Below are 20,717 nucleotides of genomic sequence, written 5' to 3'. Positions count from 1 at the left end.
TAAATAATTAAAATTTATTTAAATACCCATAGTTGTAAAAATTAATTTGAGTTTGACTCTAAGCAAGGATTGTTTACGAGTTTGAATAGTTGATTCAAATCGTCCTAACCAATTTATTTTTAATTAATAGGTTAAGGGTTGGGTTAAGTTTATATCAACTAAATCAGCTAATTAACTTTGGTTTTTATCAAGTTAATCAGATTTTTTAACCCGAATCAATTTATGACCCGAGTGGATGGCAGGGTTGTTCCGGGTTTTGTATCTATAAAAATAAATTACCTAACCTACCCCTATCGAAATGATGATGCATCCACCTCCATTCCATTGCCGCGTCAGTCAACCCTCGTCAAAACCCGAAGTTACAGAAAGAGAGTCACGTCCACCACCGTAAAAACAAAATCCAAAAATAAAAATAAAACTAACAGAAAAAACGCCTATATAAACTGACTCCCGCTAATTCTTCATGTCTCGCCAACAAAACACAAACACAAACACACACACCCACACACACACACACAAACACACACTTCTCTATCTCTCCCTCTCCTTCTAATGGATTCCCCTTCTCGCTCCTCCGTCATCATCATCGGCGCTGGTGTCTCCGGTAATTGACAACCGATACAAATATACATAAACACTTATAATCTGAAACTAAAAATTAAGCAATTTTTGTTCTCTTTCTTGTGTCAAGGTATATCTGCGGGAAAGGTATTGGCGGAGAATGGAATAGAGGACATGATAATTTTAGAAGCTTCAGACCGTATCGGTGGTAGGATCCGAAAGGAGAATTTCGGTGGCGTTTCGGCTGAGCTTGGAGCCGGTTGGATCGCCGGAGTTGGTGGTAAAGAATCCAACCCTGTTTGGGAACTTGCTTCTCAATCTGGCCTCCGCACTTGTTTCTCTGATTATAGCAATGCTCGCTATAATATCTATGATCGCAGGTATCTTTATACGTGCCCGCCTCGAATTTTGAGCTTTCTATCTTCCTTCAAATGAAAAATGACACAACATCTGGACACTGAGCAACGGAAAATTTCAAAGAGAATTCTCTTTGGATGCTAAAGAAAGTGGATTTCTTTTGCTGTGTTGTTGGTGCAGTGGGAAAATATTTCCCAGTGGAGTGGCGGCAGACTCTTACAAGAAGGCGGTGGACTCAGCAATTGAGAAGCTGAGGAGTCTAGAAGCAAACCTTGACGGTGAAGTTAGTGAACAACCTTGGTAAATTTCAAGTCTTCAAATCAATCGATTAATATATAATTCTTAATGGTCTTAATTAGTTTTAATCTTAATGTCTTTTGCTTGTTCAGTTCACCAAAGACGCCCATCGAGCTTGCCATTGATTTCATCCTTCATGACTTTGAGATGGCAGGTTGGTTTTCCAACTGATTTTACACTATTTTCTGTTCGTTTCCCAGGAAAAGAAAATACTATTTTGGTACCCTGTTTATGCCTTTTTTTATTTGTTGGTTTATCTCATAAAATGCGGAGAATAAATTAATAAACTCAAATGGGTTTATTTCGTTGTATTGTAATAATCGATCGAAGACTGCTAAACAGAGAAGTTAATGGGTTGTTTGTGTAAACAGAGGTAGAGCCAATATCAACATATGTAGATTTTGGAGAAAGAGAGTTTCTGGTAGCAGATGACAGAGGATATGAGCATTTGCTATACAAAATGGCTGAGAATTTTCTCTTTACCTCCGAGGGCAAAATCTTGGACAACCGTCTCAAACTCAACAAGGTAATTCAACAGTTAAAACAAACAAAAAAGAAATGGAAAGACACCACCTTTTGATTTCTTTTCCTACAACTTATTTCTTGTTGCTTTATGATTTGTTCTGTTCTACATTTGTTTTATCGCTTTTATGCATTTGCTAAAACAAAGGGAAAATGCTGAAAGTTAACAGAGCGGTCGAAAAAAGAAAAAAAAAGAAGGAACAGAGAAAAGTGTATGAAAGAAAATTGGAAACTGTGTTCTGTTTTGTGTTCATGCAGATGCAAAGCTATAAATCTTGTTGCTGTTGAGATTGATTGACCCACTTTTGGAGTTTGCAGATAATGACGTTTTAAGAAAAGCCTTATGCCTTTTCTTAATATTCTATTCTTGCTAGTACCATTTTGCCAAAAACTATTCTCAACCATTTTTCATTTCTTTTTTCAAGAGTCAAACTGATCTCTCTCTGTTTTTTTTTTTTTTTGGGTACTGTTATTTTTTCCAACATTTCAACCGTGGTAAAGCTTTTAAGTATCTATCTACATCATATCAAGGAGATTTTTCGAGGTTGATGCGCTTTAAAGATGATAAAATCTACTTGTTGTCATCATCAACTCGAGAAAGAAAGAAAATTTAAGCTTAGCATGATGAATGCGATATGGTAAACAATTTAGATAAGAAACCATTTACGCTGTTCCATTATTGTCAGAAAAGCTGTCTGAAACATGCTTTCGGAGCATTAGATTAAAACTGGGAATGGAGGTATGAATGGAATATTTTTGCCGGACTTGTAATTGAAATATTAACCATCTTAACATTGATTATTCTCTTGTGGAAGTAGTTGAATAACATCATCCATTGTTATTATTTATTTCCAGACCTTAAAACTTTGGTCTTTGACCCTGATGCTTGCTACATCCTCATGATGAAAACAAACCAAAATTTTCAGTGAACTTTTTGAGTGGAGGACCCCTACATAGAGCCATTAAAAGTTGACCCCCGAACATGTTTGATTTTTCAATCATATAGCCATTGATCGGCAAAAAGTTAGTCGTCATCCTTCAATTAGCGAAGTGTTTTTTACCGCTCTAGAGGCTGTAGGTCCCTGAACCCGCAATTTGCACCAACACTGACACGAATTAGACCACTATACGGTCAGTAGGTTGAGATGTCATATCAACTCAAAATAAGAACATCAAATTAGCTTAGTCCTGTCCATTTCTTCATTTATTTTTTTCTGTACTAAGTTCCCTAAAAAAAAAGATATCCTCAGTTGCTCCAGACAGTCAGAACTGATCAGAACCTAATGAAACCTTAGGGTGACTGATTTAGGTTGAATTTGTTTTAAACTAATTTTTTATATATATTTTTAAAATTATTTTAATATGTTAATATTAAATATATATATATATATATTATTTAAATATATTTCCAATAAAAATTACTTCAAAGCTGTTCGTTCCATTTCCATCTCTAAGTGCGCACATATTTTCTTGGTTTGACTTCATAGAATCTATCTCATTGGAGTAGTAACTGTTAATGTTAATTAATTGCCTCGGACTCTGCTAATACTATTGGTTTTTACCATCCTTTTCCCACTCAGTTTATTTTTTGTGATGACTTTGTGGCAGGTTGTCAGGGAGTTGCAGCACTCGAGAAACGGCGTTGTTGTGAAAACGGAGGATGGCTGTGTCTACGAAGCCAATTATGTGATTTTGTCAGCTAGTATCGGTGTTCTCCAAAGTGACCTCATTTCCTTCAGGCCTCCCTTGCCCGTACGTCTTCTAGTCCTTTATTTAACTTGCTTACTGTTCCTCCTATTTTTTAACAACCATGACATGAGTCGTGTGTGCTGCTTCCAAAATTTTCATAAATATACGACTCTGATACTCTTTCATTTGTCTTAAATGTACCATGCATGTCTTCAATGTCCTTTATTTTGTTTCCCTTATACGTGTATTGTTTACATCTTGAACTTTGAACGTGTTTGTCCCAATGTAGGGGAATCTACACTTAGATAGGGATAAGGCCCTAGGCCATGGGGGGTGGGATTAGCGGGATTCTTCAATCTTTCATTTGATATTTTAGGGTTGTGGCCCAGGATATTAAATACTATCATTGAAGTTGAAGGAGTCAGGAATTTATGGCAGCTAGGCCTTGTAGTTATTAAATAAGGTTTAGGTGGTGTGATGATGCAAGAGATAGCTTCTCGAGGTGTCTTACTGTCTTTGTAGAAGAGCAAATACCGTGGGTTGCATGAATGGTGATCCGCAGTATTAATTGGTAACCCACAGGCTCGCTCATGGGTTGCTGTTCTTGGGTGGCTCATTTGGTTGATTACCACGTGTGAGGCCCTAATGGGACAACTCGTCTTTTTTTTTTTTTTTTTTTTTTGTAACAGTTGTTACCCATGAACAATCCTGAGCAGGTGTCTCAAACAATGCTACGGATCTGTTCAAAACAAATAAATAAAAACAATAATGCTGCCTGGAATAGCTTTTTTATTTTATTTTAACCTAAACTTGGTGGGCTACTCTTGGACACACTGGTGTCAGCTTCAACATATAGCTATGAACCTTAAGATTCTTTATGATTTGTTCAAATGACTTGGGATACAGGCAAGTGAGCAACTCGTGTGATGTAGGATTACTTTGTAATAAAGGAAGAGGTAGCATTAGAAATCTTAGATGGCACTGATTAAGAATCTTGTCCTTTGATTGCTTCAAATATTACGTAGAGAGTTGGGTGGGGTTATTCTTGTTTTGAATGTGTGTGTGTATATATATATATATACATATATATATTTGTTACTTGGCTATTTTCGAAGGAAAAATCATATGATTGTCCAAGCCTTGTGCTGTAACTTGTGAGATACATATGGGTGTGACCTCTTTAGTGAAACTTAGGGTGCTAATCTGTTCACATGATCTGCGTAATTTTCTGGGCAGATATCTAGGAATGACTCAGAAGAATATGAGCTTTTATTTCCTTAGTTTTAAATTGAAAAATACATCACCTGGATTCGGAACAAGTTAAGAAAGCTTAGCTGGTTTGAAGCTTACTCCCATCATATTATAAGTAAATGTTCTGTGCTGTATTTAATTAAATTAAAAAATAATAATGCAGAGGTGGAAAACAGAGGCCATAGAGAAATGTGATGTGATGATATATACAAAGATTTTCCTCAAGTTCCCATATAAATTTTGGCCATGTGGTCCCGGAAAAGAGTTCTTCATCTATGCTCACGAGCGAAGGGGATACTACACCTTCTGGCAGGTTATTTCTCCTCCTTGTTTTTGCTTCCCAGATCATATTCCGAATGCCGTGTTGCTTGCTTCTGCTGAATGGAATTTGAAAACAATCGTTCAACACTGCATTTAGAATTTTAAACGTGCTTGTTCTTTGGTATGATGGGCAGTGATTCAATTCTCTGTCTGTCCCAAGTGCCTTGCATTTAAATCTTTCATTTATAATTGCAACCTCAGGCCAACCTTTAGTTCAAGAAGTCAATAGACTGCATGGTGCTAAGGGGAACATGGATGCTGACTTTTTTCCAATCCATATACAACTTGCTGCTTGGCAGCTTAGGTTTAATGTCAAACAGTTTCAGCATCGATAGTGACATATTTTGCTAATTTCTTGGAAGGGAAAGCTCAAACCTGGGACCTTTTTTTGCAGAGAAGAGGTCTGTAGTATTGGCCGGCCCACCCATGCTTAGATTATGGTTGGCATGACACTTTTGATTTTAAATCATAATTCAAAAGTTGTTTTTTATAAACAATTTATGATAAAAATAAGTTAAAATTGACTTGAAGCAACTCTTTTAAAGAAGCATGTATACGTTAGAATCCGTAAGTTAAAAATTAAACATTTTTAACTTTTGATTCAAGTTAAGATTTACTTCCTACCAATTCAAATCAATTTGCAAAAATCATATATACCAAACATAACCCGATGCATATGATATTAGCTTGACTAAATAAAGCAGCTTGTCCTGTTGTAGATCTCGTATGATAGCTTGACTAAATAAAGCAGCTTGTCCTGTTGTAGATCTCGTATGATAGCTTGATTGCAACATGATAAGAAAATGTCGACTAGCTTTCTTGCATAGGAAGCAAACTAGAATCCGCTGCATTATTTGTTTTTGTATTGTTCTTCCAGTTATTATGTACCTGGTGTTTCTGTCATTGTCTTAGAGCTGGCGCTTCTAGTTGAATTAAGGGAATCGATTGCAATGTCAGCCTCTTTTTTATAATTTTATTTCTCTATATGCAGACAAGATATGTGCATGATAATCAATTTTGAGACCCACAGCATCTAAAATTATTTCCTCTCACTTGATTAGGAGAGGATTGAAATATTTTAACGATCACTCGTGTCCTCTTGCGGAAGCATTGTGGGATCTCACTGTCTCCAACATTTTCACATATATACATCCATGTAATATCAACGCAGATTCTATGCTTATACTATGGCAAATAGACGTGATTGATTGATAAGTATAATGTCTCTTAATAATCAAATCATAGCTAGTAACTCACTGAACTCATCCAAGTTGGCTGCTGATTTGTTGCTTTGTCATCAGCACATGGAAAATGCATACCCTGGTTCGAATATTTTGGTCGTGACGCTGACGAATGGGGAATCGAAACGCGTTGAAGCTCAATCTGACGAGGAGACACTGGAGGAAGCTATGGGGGTCCTTAGAGACATGTTTGGACCCAATATACCTAATGCCACTGATATACTTGTGCCCCGCTGGTGGAACAACAGATTCCAGCGTGGCAGCTACAGCAACTACCCCATCATTTCAGATAACCAAGATGTTCATTATATTAAGGTAATTCCCATCTTATTTCTGCTGCATTTATTCCTCTGTTTTCACTCTGGCTGTACATGGCAGTTTCAATGTTGCAGTTGTTTCATAGAAAAGGAGGAAAAATAAAGAGAGAGCTTCACAATGCATTTCTAAATCTTGCTTGTTTTGTTCAGGCCCCGGTAGGACGCATCTTCTTCACTGGTGAACACACTAGTGAACGATTTAGTGGTTATGTCCATGGCGGATATCTTGCGGGTGAGAATACTTGAAATGGAACTCTTTTCGTCGATGTGGTTTCTTGAGCTTACTTGTCTTTCATGTTTTCTGATCGACTAAACAGGGATTGACACGAGCAAATCACTACTGGAAGAAATGAGAAAACAGAAGGAAAGAAAAAGTGAGAGTCAAGCATTTTTGTTAGAGCCCTTGCTGGCATTGACAGGATCACTAACACTCACACAGACAGAAGCAGTCCCAAGTCTACACAAATGTGACATTCCTACACAACTCTACCTTGGTGGCAAGGTTGGCCTTCAAGAAGCGATATTATGACTATATGGACCTACTAACGAATCCAACTTTGATGATGCTAACGATGAAAATATGTTAGATGAGAAAGAAGATGGCTGGATCTCTTTGGATCCGAAATCAACCCAGACCCTTCATGCCCTTCAGAAAATAGAATAGAATGAAATGGATAAATGCAAGAAAACAGGCAGAGGCACGCGACTTGGTGAATAAACATTTCCAACTCCTGCAGCTTATATATCCAAGAAGGTGCCCTGCCTATTCGGCATTTTGGAGGTAATTGTTTTAGGCATACATGTGATGTTAGCTAATTGGGGTAAAACCTAGAGACAAGAAAGAAGCATACTTATGATTCTAATTGTACCGGTTACTTGTTTATACAAGAAAAACCCTTCCAACTCATCTACCTTTTGAATTTTTCTGCAAACTGGTGTTTGTCGCACTTGCAACATCTATAACAATGAACCATCAGATCAAATTGAGCAATGGCTAAGAAAGTTCAAGCTTAAAATGAATGGAAGATTATTGGATCTTTAACTGTGACAAACTGTGTAGTGTACAATGGAGTAATTCTTCATGCCAAAGTTGGACAAGGCCGGCCGTGCCTGCATATGGAATAGTCAGAGAAACACGACAACTTATGGTTTCTTTGTAAAGCCCCAAACAAGAAGGGCTCCCAGAGATATCATAATCCCTTTAAATAAACGTGCAGGTTTTTACTGCTCTGCTCATCTTTTTGAGCCCACCAGATTTCTTTAACGCCATTGAAATGATTCAACCAAAGTATTTTCTGTACAATGCTTTAGCAATAGCTAGAGCATCTCCCTTGGCCTTCACAGGATAAATCTTCGTATCCGCTTGCCATTTGTTTGAGAAGGCTATCCATTCTTTTCTCCACTCTGTCAACTTGAAGTTTTTATTTTCTTCCAAGCTTTTCATCAAATGACCAAAATAGGTTGAAGCTCGTGGAAGATAATAGTCTTCTAGTAGCCCGCTCCAAAATTTGTTAGCTAAGAGGAAAGGAGGGAGAGTATCTGTACCCAATTTCGAGGCCTAAAAATATAATAAATAAGGTAAAGAGTACATAGTAACGTTACCATAATCATGAAGCTGGCTCTGGTTGGTTTTTGTCGTATCATACCACATTGTCACTTGTGTTCTTGCATTCCATTCATACTGGAAAAAATAAGCGGTAAGTTCAGTAATCTTGCATCATCAAATTTGCCTTACAAAAACCCTGTTATAGTTTCTGAAAAAGAACAAAGAAAACACTGTTCCAACAACTTGCTCCTTTGAAACAATGATGTCATTAAATCGATCCAAATCCACAATCATAAATAACAGTCTCTAAATTCAGCATGCTGGGTGAAGTGCTTGTGAATAAACATGTAACAGGAAAAACATCGACTAGGGGAAAATATAACTTGAAAGAAAGTTGAAGGCATAACTTGAACAAGGAAAAAAAAGAAAGATTTATGACCTGTGAGAAAAGACAAGGTGACATCTGATTTAAGAGAATAGACAGCTATAAAATAGATAGAATTAAAAACTGAAAAGAAATTGTGCAGCAAACCCTAATCTTGACATGAAATTTCATTCAGCTGTTTTAGCATATGATTGAAGAAATGAAACATTGGCTTATACAATTCAATCAAATAATAACAATACTATTATTCTCCGAAGGTAAGGAACTATTAGTTCTCACCAGCTTCATATCGTTTGGATCAACAGCCAGCTTTTTTGCACTTTCAAGCCATGTTCCAAGTAGAAAGTTATCATCAGAAGCAAGAAGCACATCGATATCCTTTATGATCTGCAAAAATTTCTGTCCATGAAGATTCAAAGCTCTAGCATCTTTCCTTCGAAAAGCAATCATAGCATCCCTATATACTTGGTTTGCTAGCTTTGACAGTACTTGTCGTGTTAAGTCAACCAGGTCATACCTGTCACAAATGACAATATTTAAATAGTTTTGAGGTAGTATTATCTTTTTCTTTGTTTCGCATGTCATATAAGAGTAATCTGCACAAACAAAAATTCCAACAGAATTTGTACACTCCATGACAATGCATCATCACCCTTTTCACCAGACCACACAATTTACGGGTGAGTATACGAACATAAGCTGACACTCAGAACCACACCAAGAACTGTAGAACTTCTCAATAAAAAGGGCAATTCATTAAAGTTGATATCAAATAATAAATCCAGGAAGATAGTCAGGCAACACGAAGAAACACCAAGCATTGATATTAGCTGCTGGAGAGAGCCTGGAGATAACTGAAGAGTTGGAGACAGATGAAAGGATAAGTCATGTTTTTACAGCTCAAAAGGTTGGGGTAATAGAGTTTGTTTAGGAAATTGGTGTTTTCTTTGGCTCATATGTATGTTGTGTGGAATTATCATTAAACAAGTATTTTCAGTTGTACCCTTAGGCCTCAAAAGGCGTATCCATGTTATACAAGCACATGCTTTTGAAAAAAAGCTGAGAAATTTTGGTTGACATTCTAATTCTGTTACGGTCTCTTACCATTTGTCCTCGAATTAAACGTGCGTTCAGAATATGGCAAAGTTTCTATGAGAATTTGGGTTTCAGGATCCAGTTGTTGTTACAAAATAGCTTTCTTTATTCAGTTAAATCTTATTCACCTGTCAAAAATGAAAATAGAAAAAAAATTCTTTCCAATAACTTGGCACTAATTACTAAAAAGTTCGAGTCACGTGCATTTTATGAAGTCAAAAGCATAGTTCATTCATGTAATGGACCGAGTCAATCCTGCTGAATCACATACTGAATTTGGCTGATTAGCAAGCCATAACAGATACATATCAACCAAGGAGCTAAAAGTAAATTATGAGGGCAATTCAGATGAATCATGTAAGCATGCTTTATTCGCTTTTCAGATGAACATGGAAGTGAATGGTGGTTGATGCACAGGATTCTAAAGTAGAAGAAGACAAAGATCATGATATAACTATTGCATATTAGGTGTACATGTACCTATACGTGGGGCTCCCGGCAAGATCATTTCCAGCATCAAGGAATAGCCATAAAGCTTGGATCACCTCCTGTGTAGAATACCATAAATGTGCCTCAGGGAAATCAGAACTTGTCTCTTGGAATAAAAATCTTCTGGTTCCAGATGATGTGAGGAGAATGCGCATATTGTCTTGTTCAGATATGTTGGATCCAGAATGCAGCGATGGATCCCAGTCAGGAAACTTTACAATGAAGTCTGTGTTATGGTCCTGCAGAAAATGAAAACAATTATTAGTATTTAAGAGAAAGATAAGCCAAAAATTGAAAGCCAGTTTATCAAATAACAAAGTAAAAAAATAAAAATAGATAAATAATCGAACACTGGAACATTAAAAAGAATTCCTCTGTCACTGTTATGACTTATCTCCTGCTTAATTCAGTTTCTAATTTTATCTTATCAAGAAAACTAAAATGACATATTGATGTTGCATCTAATCAACATAATAGAAAACATACAGCAATTCCATCTGTACAATTGTAAATTGTGTGGTAAAGAATATCCCAAGCTGCCACAACTTGACGAACTGCTTTACCATATCGTCTACGGGAATAGGTCTTCAACCATTCCTACAAAATCATTAAAGTTAAACAATGTCCATAATACAGAAAAAATCACGCACAAGAATAAGGATCTCTCATTTAATCAGTCTCGTGTTCCCATTTATACCAAGATATCCATAGATGATTGCATTTATAACAAGCAGGTTTGGAAACCCATGGTTGTTTTTGTAAAACCATATTTTTTATTTTCAAAATATATGCATCAATGCATGTAAAACTAGTGTTACTACTAAAATTTAAGCATAGAAGAGAAATTACAATCCTAAAATTACCAGAGCTTGAACTCAAATTACCAAAACTATTCAAGCATAGAGCAGCAATCACAATCCAGAAATTACCAAAACTTGAGGTTTTCCACTGCGGAATGCCATTTCAGACATTAGTTCATAAACAACCGGATTGTGCTCTATTCCTTCCATGCACATGCCAACACCAACCTGCTTGAACATTAAATTGTAAGTTACATGAACGAGCATGTTCTATACATGTACTAAAAATAGCAAGCCAGAAGATAACTATAAATAAGTTATCATACTTATGTGAAGAAAAATAGAGAAAATCAAAGGCATCAAGATGAAATAACACTACTAATTGTAATTTCTTTCAACTCCATCATCATGTTAAAATGGCTTACTTTGCTGTAGTTCACAAAATTTATGTGCTTAAAGTATCATGATGAATGGAATACCAGTTCACACTCACACACCCAGCATACCATGGTTGAATTTTCAATGATGCGGGCATCAACTGGACCTGAAGATATTGCGTCCAATATGCCATACATTTCGATATTTCCCCCAAAATTATGCAACAGACACCTGATGCATGTTCAACCAACTGTGAAAATATTTCCTACTATATTCAAATGCAATTTAAAAACAAAGGAGTAGGAAAGGGTAAAATTACTGCCAACATAGCAAGAAACAGCTAATTACCAAACATAAGGAGTGCCATAAAATTGTGAGGAATTCTTCCATATCGGTTTGGCTTCAGCAAACAGATCTAAAACTATCATTTTTCCAAATGGAACAGAATGTAAAAGAGCCTGCAAATTCCAACAAGTTGAAATTTTAAACAGCAAAAGTATCCAAAATAAGCCACATTTGTATGACAGCAAGAAGCACCAATAAATAGAGAATTGGGAACAGAAAACTTGAGGTATGGTTCAGAGTGAAAATGATGCAAATAGCACCTGGAAAATTTATAGAAAAGGGGGGCAGTAAAATTTATAGAAAAGGTGGGGAATCAAATCCTACAAGCATGTTGTTTTGACTTGATCCTAATTGGAGCTAACCTAGATTCTTTACTAGATAATATGGCATAATTTGGAGGGTCTAATTGCCAGGGGAGGTTCTGTCATTTTTGTTTTTGTAAGGGGTAATTTTTTAATGTTGGGAAAGTTGACTAGTCAACTTTTTCAGCATCAAGGAAGTGACCAGCTATGGTGCACCTCCTTTATATTCTTTGCAACCCCACTTTTGAGAGGCTGGTTTTCAATGAATGAAATTGAGACCTCAGCCTTTAAGGTTTAGATGTGTGATGCATCTTATCTTAGGTGTGATCCCTAAGATTTTGTAGGAGTGATTTCTAGGAGCCCTAGTGTGATGCTAGGTTTGTTTACTTCCTTTTAGCTTGCTTGATCCTTAGTTCCTTGTTGTTTACTTTTCTAAACCACAACCTTAAGCTGAACACACCCCAATACCCACCTAAAGCCCCATTTCCTAACCTATCAATTCTGTTACAGCTTATAACACATAGTAGTTAGGTTCTGTAATTGAAGATCCCACGCCAGAAAACCAAAAATTAATCAGATAGGACTGATATGAAATAAACACTCACAGATGTCTCAACCATAAACTACCTTGGAAATCAATCAAAAGAAACCACCCCTATCTATCAAATTTAATCAACAACATACTTTTTTTAGAGGTTGATTTCGAGAACATTCCAGCAATACCAAACCAGCTTTCTATAATTCATAGGTTTACGGGGAAATTAGTGGAAATATGATTTCCTTCAATCACACAAGGTATTTTACCACTCTCATGCTTTATTTCTCCAACATGGTAGTGCCCCTAAAGGCTACGTGTTTCAATTAGTTGCTTCTAACCAGTTCCAATGGCAGCCTGATTAAGAATCTGAAATTCACAAATGCAAGTCCAAGCAAGCTAACCCACATCTTAAGAAGGCTATGAACAAAAGTTGTTTCTGTCTCATCACATGTACCTGCATTTGAGGTGGCTTCCAGAAAGCAGAGTCTGAGTAGAAGAGCCAGCCCTGTGCATTCGTTGAACTGTCAATTCAAATTACTTTACCAGAGGAAAAAGGAGAGGGGGGGGGTGCATTTTACACAGAAAACTTGTTTTGAACATCTGTAATAATAGAAAACAAACACAGGAAGAATGTAGTAGAGAAATTTTGACAATTGAATGTATGCCAATAAAATAATGACTTCGGCAAGGAGACAGAAGACTAAAGGGAGAGTGCTAGGACAACTGAGGGGCATACTTGCATTAACCACACAGCATCTTTATCACCTCTTGACATCGCTTTGTATACAGCAGCACCAAGTGAAGAGATATAAGCTGGATCACTTGTAGGTGGGGAATTCTCGTTGAAAGTATCACTACATCAAACAAGGTAAAGTTCAGTTAAAAGTATCATGTTAGAAAGCATGGCAAGGGCACAATAAAACAAAAGGGGGAAAGGGATGATCCTATTACAATCTGTACTTTGCCATAGATCTTTGGGTTAAATGCAAACATTTTCCATGACATTTGCTCACTATAGCACTTCAGTGACATTTTTTTTACAATGCCAGTAAGTTGTGTTTTTCTCCATCAGTAATGTCCTCAAAGCTGTTAGCAAATACAGTGAAGGTGATGCTTTCTTGTTTCCTTTGACAACAATTAAAAGAAAGCCTATTACATCTGCTACCCTTCAGATTTCAAGAAAAGTGCGACCAGTATCAGTATCAGGACACGTTTAGAGACAGTAACACAGTTACGGACATCAATAATGGAGTAAAACAGAAGTCACCAAGGGAGGAAAAAACTTTATCACTAAAATGCAAAACAGCCCAACGGCCCCAACCATAGCATACTTTTTCGCACTTTCCTTAGATCTTTTAATTGCTGAAATTAAGTTTATCTTTTTCCTCTTTTGCCTTTCCTTTCTTTTTCAAAAATCAAACTTTTTTTTTTTTAATTTGATAGTGAAATAAGTTAAAGAGTTAACGAAGCAAAATAGCTTCCCATGTACATCTTGTAGACACCGAATGAACACTAATTCACAGGCTTTCGAAGTGTAGTTTCATTTCCATTTCAGATCACTTGTAAATTCAGTAACAGAATATCTGTCTACTTCAATGATCATCCTAAGTGACCATCAATTTTCTGGGCAGTGGGCCTGTTCTTAATGCCAGCAAAGCTCAAAAGCTGATGAGAGTGTTTGATATCATCATTCGTTAATGAGTTTACCACCAACAGCAACATACAAATTATTAAAGCACTTTGAATATGAACCCATTGATGGCAAGACAGATTTGTTAAGCTACAAGTATGGGAATTACCAGTTGTAGATGTCCGTCACATCCCCATATTCTGTAAAAAAATAGCAATTGCCGAGAACCAAAAAGTTAGTCAAAGATCAATTAAAGAATATGGAGATTTGCTATGTACACCAAATGAAAGTATCAATGCTATATTTCTAATGCTAACCTACATCTATTTGGGGCATTATTTGACCCCTCATGGCTGAGCTATATCACTTATGCATGTCTGCGTATGGATGCATATGCTAGCATGCGTCTGTAAAGCTACACAGACAATTGGTTCTAACAGTTTGACACCAAATGTTAAAAAGTTGTGTTCCCGGGCCTTTTCAGAAATTTTGAAGTTCCCACCTTTTTGAAAAATATTTACTAATAACTATTCAATGATGCATAACTATGCGAAAGTTTTTAAGGATAAAAATTGAAAAGAATCTGATCAGAAAAGGTAAATAACTAAAAAACAGCCATACCCTTAACCTGTTGTCTTATAAAAGCCTCCCCAATTTCAACAAACAAGGGATCAGAAGGATTAAGAAGGTAAGTGCAGCACCACCGAGGATTTTTATCCACTGTGTTCCTGATGGGAATAAGAAACAAAAATAAACCTAATATATGAGAACAGGAAGTTACCCCAGCTTCAAAATGAAACTCTAAGACAGAAAGAGATTGCTTGAAAAAAAAAATCCCAATCCATTTTTTACAACATGAAAAATGATAAAAGTAATTAAGTAATAAGAACTAGTGGCCTACTTGATTATAATGACAGATCATGTAGCTCTTCCATACAAGGAGGATAGCATTAAGGAAGGAAAAGTACCAGTCTCCAAGTCTCGTTATATTTGCTGAAGGAAAAATCTTCTTCAAAGCAGCTGGAACATTTCCAGAGAATGATGGCAGCACTGGAACAAAGTGGGAATACATTTGATCAGCTACATTATTAGATTGAGAAGGAGCATGCGATATAAAATTTCATCTCTTTAAATAAGATTTTATCTCGTGCTTCTGTGTAAGATATATGCCAAGACTATCATCTTGAATGCCTTGTTTTTGCATTACGTTACATGAAAATTGTAATCAATAGCTGTTTCTGTTAGGAATCTTTAGTTTACCTGGAGTCATGCCTAGCTCTAGCATCCGAGACAGTATCTGTTTCTGCAGACACAATTGTTGATCTAACCAATTTTGCGACAAAGGTCCACCCCAACTGCAATTAGGCAATAGGCAGTTATATACTAAAAAGATGAAGACGATCACCAAAACATGTATAAGCAGTCGAGAGAGGACATCTCTTGGATTATCGCTAATCCAACATGTCAGAATCTCATAGTCATGTATATACACTAATTCTAGGGATGCGTTTATTGCTATTGTTTCTTTTGTGGATGGACCAGGAGAGGTCACAACAGTCTCACGATAAAGCTCACATTCCAATTTGGTGCCTTCTTGAAATAACTTAATGAAGCCAGAAAGGTTCAATGCTCAAAACACATATCCATGGAGAAAACTTTTGGGTGAAATGATCAGCATATTAGGAGGCAGGTTATTTTGCATAAAAAGGATCTATGACATCAGAAAAGTATAATGTGCATCTATCCCTCTTACACTCTTTCTATAATTACTTCTTGAAATTTAGGAAAGACCTCCGGATAACAAGACTAACATACCTTGAAAAAAAACAAGGGGGACAGAAATATGAATCACGTTTACATACCCATGTAAATTTCCCATACGAGCCCATGCAAGGAAAGCAGGTCCACCAAAGAAATCATTCAAATCTTCTGTGGTAATATTAAGATTCTGCAACGATCAGACAGAATAAATGAGACCAAATATAACATCTTAATATGTCTCATCAAAATACCAACTGCTCATGTTGAAAGCCAAATCAATTGTACTTACAATTATAAAAAAAATACATCTAAAATAAAAAATTGATCAGCTTGATTGAGTCATTATCTCTGTATATGCTGAAAGTTTAAACATAACAAAAAGACCACGCATACAAGGCTAGAAGTCTTACACATTAAGAAAACATAAAATGTTTTTAATGAAGATAGAATTGGATCCAAATTCATACAAAATTAGCCATATGCAAGGTCCTATATCATAAACACAAATAAACACCACAAGGTGCCTTCTTCACTACCTTTGATGGCACTGAACAAGGCGCCTCGTTAATAGGTTATGATCCCACAGTCCAACTAAAGTATTGTATTGGGAAGGTAATTCTCAAACAGTATTCCCTTTTTTTACGATTCTGCATCAAATAATTGGTCTTAGACCACGAACCTGCAACCTTTTGGTTGGAAGTCCAATTTGCCATTCCACTCCAAACTGGAACTTGCCAAGGTGTCTTATTCATCAAAAACTTTACAGGAAAAAAAAAATCCACCTATGCGGCCATCTAAAAAAAATAAATCTAATCACTGGTAATCTATTCAGCATGGATAAGTGCACTTTGTTGTAGCTTACTACACAGTGGAGTGGGGACTTAAATAACCAGTGTCATACACAAAAAGGTTGTGCATGTCAATTCTTCACAAATTCATCTCATAAACATGGAGTTTTGACAAGACATAAAGTATGTACGGTATACCTATGACTATGAGCTGCAACATAGCAAAAGAGAAATTCAGCATCCAGTCTAGTGGGTGACGCATCAAGTTAAACAATGGTGTTTATCACTGCTTACCATGAAAACCTTTTGCCAAATGGCTTCTTGTCCAGTGAATGCCAAAGGCAGATTAATCCCCTGAAGAGCCATCCAATCTAATTCTTTCTCCCACCTTTCCCAATTCCACCAAACATAAGAATCTGCAGTAAAAAAATCTGATATTACAATTTACCAACACTAGCCAATATCATGGCATATATAGTATTAGAGCATCAAAGGATTTGCATATGCTGAAACAAATGCACTCACATAAAATAAATTCAACAAGAAAGATGTTAAAATTGGATGCTTATGTTACCAATAAGTTGTACCCAGGACTCAGTTCGGATTTTTGCAAAACATGTAATTTAACTCTAATATGCATCTCAAGCAATCAACATGAATTGAAGTAAAGCTAATCATGTCATTAGATAGCTATAATGAAGCTCATGGTATCCATAACCTAGTATTTTGTATATTTCATTAGTCATTTCTAATGTTGCACAGTTAAACTTGTGATTTCCATAGTGATTATCACATAATGGACCAGAGCAAAAAACACAAAACAAAGGCAAAAGAAATACGACTTACAACTGGATGTAACGACGTTTTGGTAATAGTTCCATGGAACTGGTCGCTGGATCATTACACCCTTATCCTTTACATGAGGAAGTGATCCTGGCTTTGGAATCGAGGCTATCTGAACACCACCAGTCTTGTCCCATGAAACATGAGCCCCACACCAGTACTTTAAATACCAATGGAGGCCGGATGCAATCTCTACTGCTGTGGTGCCTTTAATACTGAAAGTGAGATACAACAACCAAAATGTCAAAAGAAAAGGGGGGAGAGAGAGAGAGAGAGAGAGAGAAGCATCTTGCCCTTTGATTTTGTAGGTAGAATGGTATAGAAATTTTTTTGAAAAAAAGACAGAATAAAAGTATATAAAACCCGGTGAACTGTCTCTGTCAGGAATGACACGAGTATGCTATCCCAACTCTCTCTAAAGCAAACTATATAAGCTTCCAACCTACCCGAACTTGAAGAATGCCAATAAGGTGAAACACCGAATGATTTAGCACTAAGCTGCCGTGACATTCACGAAAATTGTCACATTTTCTGCATCTCAATAAAAGAAATTAAAAAGGAAAAAATAACTTGAACTATTTCAGACACCATCTCTGGAATCAGTTTGACCAGATTCAAGGAATATATTTAAGTGCTTTAAAAAGATTTTGTAATTAAATTCGAATGTGGAAGTCCATCATTATGAATGTTAGTCAAACTGTAAATTTGCAGAACCTTGAAATATGATATTTCCTAAAGCCAACGAGATCCAACCTTGTTAGAGAGAGCATACTACAGAAACCAACTGACTCGACTTGTGCAAATGTCAAAGACATTTTTTACCAAAGCCAGTAAAGGCTTCAGCAACTGATTTTCTGTAGAAATCGTGTCCAACGAGTATTGCCACAAAATTAAAACTCTCAACCTCTAGCTATTAAAGAAGAATTAAAGCTACATACCTTATCTCAGGTCCATTCCCGCTCGATTCCTTGTAGTAATTGTTTATCAAAAAGCAACTGTGCCCCCCACAAACATCCTGACATTTACAATTGAGTAAAATCAATCGGTAATCAGTGAACATTCTCCAATCATCATTTCCCTTCAAGTTATCAGCAAACTATACGAGGACAGCAAGAACATTGAAACTAAAGCAACCTAACCCAGTTCAAGAAAACAGACGCCATAATTCAATTGACAAAAAGGGCGTTACGTTATGTACCTTGGATACAATCTTGAACAAAAAGCTGTGTATATGGGATGGAAGCAATCTTTTCAAGACAGCTTTAGCTGCTGATTCTTGGTCTGATGAAGATGCCCGCTTCGAATCCAAACGTTTAAGTAAAGAATCAATAGCTTCTGGTCTTGACAAAGCTACTGATGACAGTGTTAGTATCAGTAGTGTTGTAGTGAAAATAAGAGTCTTGAGAGTGGACATGGTGATGGTGGTGGTGGTCCTTTTCTGGTTCAGTTAGATTTGTAGAGGGGGAGAGCCATTTTGTGATTTGGAGAAGAAAACCAAAGACATAAAGAAAGAAAGAAGAGAAACGACAGTGATACAACTCAAAATCGTTCGGTCGCCCGAGCGATGTAAGACTGACTGGTCTATCTGGTTGTCTGTAACGAAATCTGTTGGCTATGGTCGTTTGAAATAATAATTGCTCTAATAAATAAATAATTATGATCATGTTAATTGTTTAAACTTAGCTCGGAATATGTAATGTAACAGCATGTTTTTATTTGTATTTTAAAAATATTTTTTTATTTTTTAAATTAATTTTCTATATTTTTAAATTATTTAAATATGTTAATATTAAAAATTAATTTAATATATTTTCAAATAAGAAATATTTTAAAAAATAACGGTTGATACAATATTAAATAAACTACAAAACTTTTTGAATGTATTTTTTTTAAAAAGAAATTATAATTGTTTGCATATAAAATAATTATTTATCATAATCATTCTAAAATGAATTATAATTTTAAATTCAAATGCACTTCCAAGTCATAATAACAGCTCTGGAAACTAGTTATGATTGAATTAATAAAAAAATTATCCTGAACATCTTATTATTTATTTTATTTTACACTTTACTTCTATATTTTTTTAATATTACTAAAGAAAAATAATTGAAATAACCAAAATAATCCCATATAAATTATATCATGAAACTCGTCAAGAGAAACAAAACCTATTCTCTTTCCCTCTCATCATCTCATCATTGCGGATCAAAACTCATCTCATCATTGCTGAGTCTAAAATTCTAAAAAAAAAAAAAAAAAACTTCATGAAGGTTAGGGGCTTAGGGCATTGAGATGTTAGGAATGGCATGATCTATTGTTAATATCCATGTTATGCATGTTGCCGATTCTCTGGCATTTAGCAGTAATCTTGCAAAAATCGCAGTCGCAACCAGGCTACACAGAGTTAAGGACTCAAGGCACAATCGAGAGATAGGAATGTTCTTCACTGTCTCGGGCTATATGTTTTCAATGAAAAAATGTAGACCCCAAATAGCAAGGCAAGGAAGAAAAATGACATCAATTATCTGCGATGTCAATTTTCTGTGAGTAAGCAAGACAACTCTCATCAATTCATACAGTTTGTAATGTGGTTTATCTCATCAATCTTTTCTTGTATATTAAATTTTTCCATAACTGTTCCTGCAATGTTTGTTTTGGTTTTTGGCATTTTGGGTTGCATACTTCCTGGCAGTTGATTTGAAGAGATTTTATCAATTCTGGGTTGTCTATCAATTGATGGGAAGAGTATGGCAACGTGGGTCGAATGATTTATGGCAGTTTTTTAAGCATTTCTTGCTGTTTTTGGGAGCGTGGATGAATATTGGAATTTTTAAGGATAGAATTAATTGAGAGTTTTCATTAAGGTATTTTGTAGGGTTGATGGGATTTTTTCTTTCCGTTTCCTTTTTATGGTTTACAAGCGAAGAATTAGAGGGAGGAGAAGAAAATAGAAGAAGTTGATTTTTTTTTTTTATCTTCGTTGCAGTTGGAGAGAGAGGGAGGATTTAGGGGCTTTTACGTCAATTACCCACGTAGAATCTAAACGAAGGGCCAAAATGGAAAAGAAAAAAAAAACATAATGTTTAGGGTGTAAAATCAGAAATTGTTTTATTCAAGTGTATTTGTTTTTTTCCGCTTGAGTTTGCGAGATACTAGATAATTCATCCGTGATATGCTATGAGTTGAATCAAGACTTTTTTGATGTAAAAAAAAAATATAAATGTTACTAATATTTTTTAATAATAAAAAAAATAAATC

At 35.8% G+C, this 20,717-nt stretch overlaps 2 protein-coding genes across 2 annotated transcripts; one reads left to right on the top strand and one right to left on the bottom strand.

The window, feature by feature from the left end:
- The first annotated feature begins 471 nt into the window (after positions 1-471).
- Positions 472-7,463, top strand: LOC18102039 (polyamine oxidase 1). The gene is given in 11 exon segments (XM_024608546.2): positions 472-604; positions 692-941; positions 1,099-1,218; positions 1,308-1,369; positions 1,587-1,741; positions 3,346-3,489; positions 4,841-4,990; positions 6,300-6,554; positions 6,707-6,788; positions 6,874-6,991; positions 6,993-7,463. Coding segments are annotated over 11 exon segments (1,539 nt in total). The 5' UTR covers positions 472-552; the 3' UTR covers positions 7,144-7,463.
- Positions 7,390-19,074, bottom strand: LOC7467345 (alpha-N-acetylglucosaminidase). Its single transcript, XM_002314012.4, has 19 exons — positions 18,655-19,074; positions 18,395-18,471; positions 17,460-17,671; positions 16,908-17,029; positions 15,927-16,012; positions 15,325-15,419; positions 15,033-15,114; positions 14,686-14,792; positions 14,234-14,264; positions 13,171-13,288; positions 12,889-12,939; positions 11,598-11,707; positions 11,378-11,480; positions 11,001-11,099; positions 10,558-10,668; positions 10,063-10,310; positions 8,767-9,004; positions 8,159-8,237; positions 7,390-8,071 (listed from the first exon to the last, which is right to left on the bottom strand). The coding sequence occupies exons 1-19, from the start codon at positions 18,868-18,870 to the stop codon at positions 7,836-7,838; spliced, it is 2,421 nt and encodes an 806-aa protein (XP_002314048.1). The 5' UTR covers positions 18,871-19,074; the 3' UTR covers positions 7,390-7,835.
- Between the last annotated feature and the right edge of the window lie 1,643 nt (positions 19,075-20,717).

This window comes from Populus trichocarpa, chromosome 9 (assembly GCF_000002775.5).
Source record: "Populus trichocarpa isolate Nisqually-1 chromosome 9, P.trichocarpa_v4.1, whole genome shotgun sequence".
In the NCBI taxonomy this organism is placed as follows: Eukaryota; Viridiplantae; Streptophyta; class Magnoliopsida; order Malpighiales; family Salicaceae; genus Populus; species Populus trichocarpa.
Note: the sequence above shows the minus strand (reverse complement) of the source record. Positions and strands in the feature narration are given on the sequence as shown.